The sequence below is a fragment of the Malurus melanocephalus genome, unplaced genomic scaffold (genome assembly GCF_030028575.1).
Source record: "Malurus melanocephalus ecotype Western Australia unplaced genomic scaffold, MMel_1.1 scaffold_243, whole genome shotgun sequence".
Lineage (NCBI taxonomy): Eukaryota > Metazoa > Chordata > Aves > Passeriformes > Maluridae > Malurus > Malurus melanocephalus.
In genome coordinates this window covers 419,736-421,586 of record NW_026623475.1, presented here as the reverse complement: position 1 = coordinate 421,586, position 1,851 = coordinate 419,736, and the positions used below count along the sequence as shown (strand labels likewise).

The window sequence follows — 1,851 nt, the reverse complement described above, 5'->3', positions numbered from 1 at the left end:
AGCTGGAACCCTGCAGGCTCCCCCTCCTTTTCCCTCCCGACAGGATTTCTGCTCCAAACGCCCCGGGTTTCCTGTTCCCAGCTGGGGAAGGGGAGGGACTCCCGGCCTTGGGGCCTCACAGGCGAGCTCTGCCTCCCGAGAGGAGGAGGAGGAGGAGGAGGAAGGGGAGGATGAGGATGAGCTCCGTGCCCCCAGCGCTTGCCAGGCTCCGTGTCCCGCTCAGGACCGACACCATCACCCTCAGTGGATGGCAATGAAGGAGCAGACTCTGGGCTGCCCACTCAGGAACGGGGGATTTGATCTCTGGAGGAAATGAAGAGACTCTGAGGAGATTCCTCTTCGCTGTCGACGGTTCGGGGAGGATTTTCCAGCATGCAGCGGGAAGAGGGTAAGGAAAAGTTCCAGGAGCAGCATCCCCAACTGCTGGAGGGTCCAGCTGCTCCCTCGGGCTCTTCCAGAGGCACGGGATGGGTGAGAGGATGGAAGGGAGACAAGCGGAGAAATACGGGGCAGGAAGATCTGAGGTGGATCCACACAGAGCCCCCGGCTTCTTTCACATCCCAACCTGCTACAGCAGCMCTGAGGCACTCGCCACTTCAAATCCCTCAAAGCTGGAGTGGTTACAGTAATTTGGGGGCAATGAGGAAGGATATTCAGCTKTTTCCAGACAGGGATAGTGTGGAATTGTCCAAAAGCGTCAGCCAAGGAACGCAGAGCGCGGTGCCTGCCCCAGCAGCARTCCCGGGGCTCCAGGGCAGCGCTGCCTGCCCGGGAACGGGTCTGGAACGGGAACGGGGCAGTGCAAGGTGTTAACGGGTCCTGACATTCTCCCCAGCAGGGCAAAGGAACGAGGATGAGGAGCCAGAGGCTCGGGCAGCCCGGAGGAGCCGAGGCAGCGGAGCGGCAGCCGGAGGGTGGGCGTGGGGAGTGGTGCTGCACTTCTTCCTGGTAAGCAGGGACTAAAGCGGGAGCTGGGGCAGGGGGGAGCTCTCCAGCCTCCCTCAGAGCATGGGACACGCTGCTTCCACCCCTCCAGGGCACAAATCAGCCAGGCCATTCCCTACGGAATGCTGCCCGCAATGGCCCAGTGATGGACAAATCCCCGTGCCAGGATGACTTTTCCCTACACAAACACATCACCAAGGGGGTGTCAGACCCCAAAGGGGCGTCCTGTCCCTGTGGCAAGGTGTGATCCCGCCTTGGGCAGCGAGAGGGGAGCCAGGGAGCAGCACAGACCCCAGGAAGTCTCTCCCAGGCACCTCAGCACCACTCAAAGGCACAAATTCTATGCATCTTCCCACCAACGATGAATTAAGGAATTGTGAAGGTTGGAAAAGACCTCTGAGGTCACMAAGTTCAGCCGTAAAAAAGGCRCCACCCCCCAAGCTGGGAAAGCTTTCCCCTCCACTTCCACTCCATCCCAAATAACTCAGTGCCAATCATTAACCACTTAACCAGGGAGACAACAGGAGTTAAAATTCAGGACACAAACTGTCTGTCCTTTGCCCCCATGGCACAGAAATCCTGAGAAAATGCCCCAGATAATGTCCACCCCCGCCCTGTTCACCCCCTAATCAACTCCCAGTGATCTTCAGCAGTGCCAACATCCACACAGGTTATTGCTTTAGTACTAAAAAGTGATTTAAAAGAACAAAAATATCCTACGAGAATYGAATTATAGTGTTACTTTGTTATTTACCTTTGGAAAAGTCAGTTTGCAGAGAACTTTCTGAAGGTCTGCTGGGGTCAAATTGCACCATGGCCATGACCAGCCCACCCTGCTGCTGTTCCCCAGTACTGGTTCAATGTCCCAGTTTGTTCCTCCCACACCACCACAACAAAAAAGAAAAA

At 56.5% G+C, this 1,851-nt stretch overlaps 1 protein-coding gene across 2 annotated transcripts in view; it reads left to right on the top strand.

Annotated features, from left to right (window-relative positions):
- The first annotated feature begins 84 nt into the window (after positions 1-84).
- SLC16A4 (solute carrier family 16 member 4) overlaps positions 85-1,851 on the top strand; it is a 15,475-nt gene continuing 13,708 nt past the window's right edge. Inside the window, exons 1-2 of one of the 2 annotated variants that reach the window (XM_057375267.1) lie at positions 85-388; positions 839-948. In XM_057375267.1, coding sequence (XP_057231250.1) covers positions 373-388; positions 839-948 — 126 coding nt within the window. In that variant the 5' untranslated portion in view covers positions 85-372. Of the gene's footprint in view, positions 389-835; positions 949-1,851 lie in introns of both variants that reach the window. The other variant, XM_057375266.1, reaches the window with a different exon arrangement.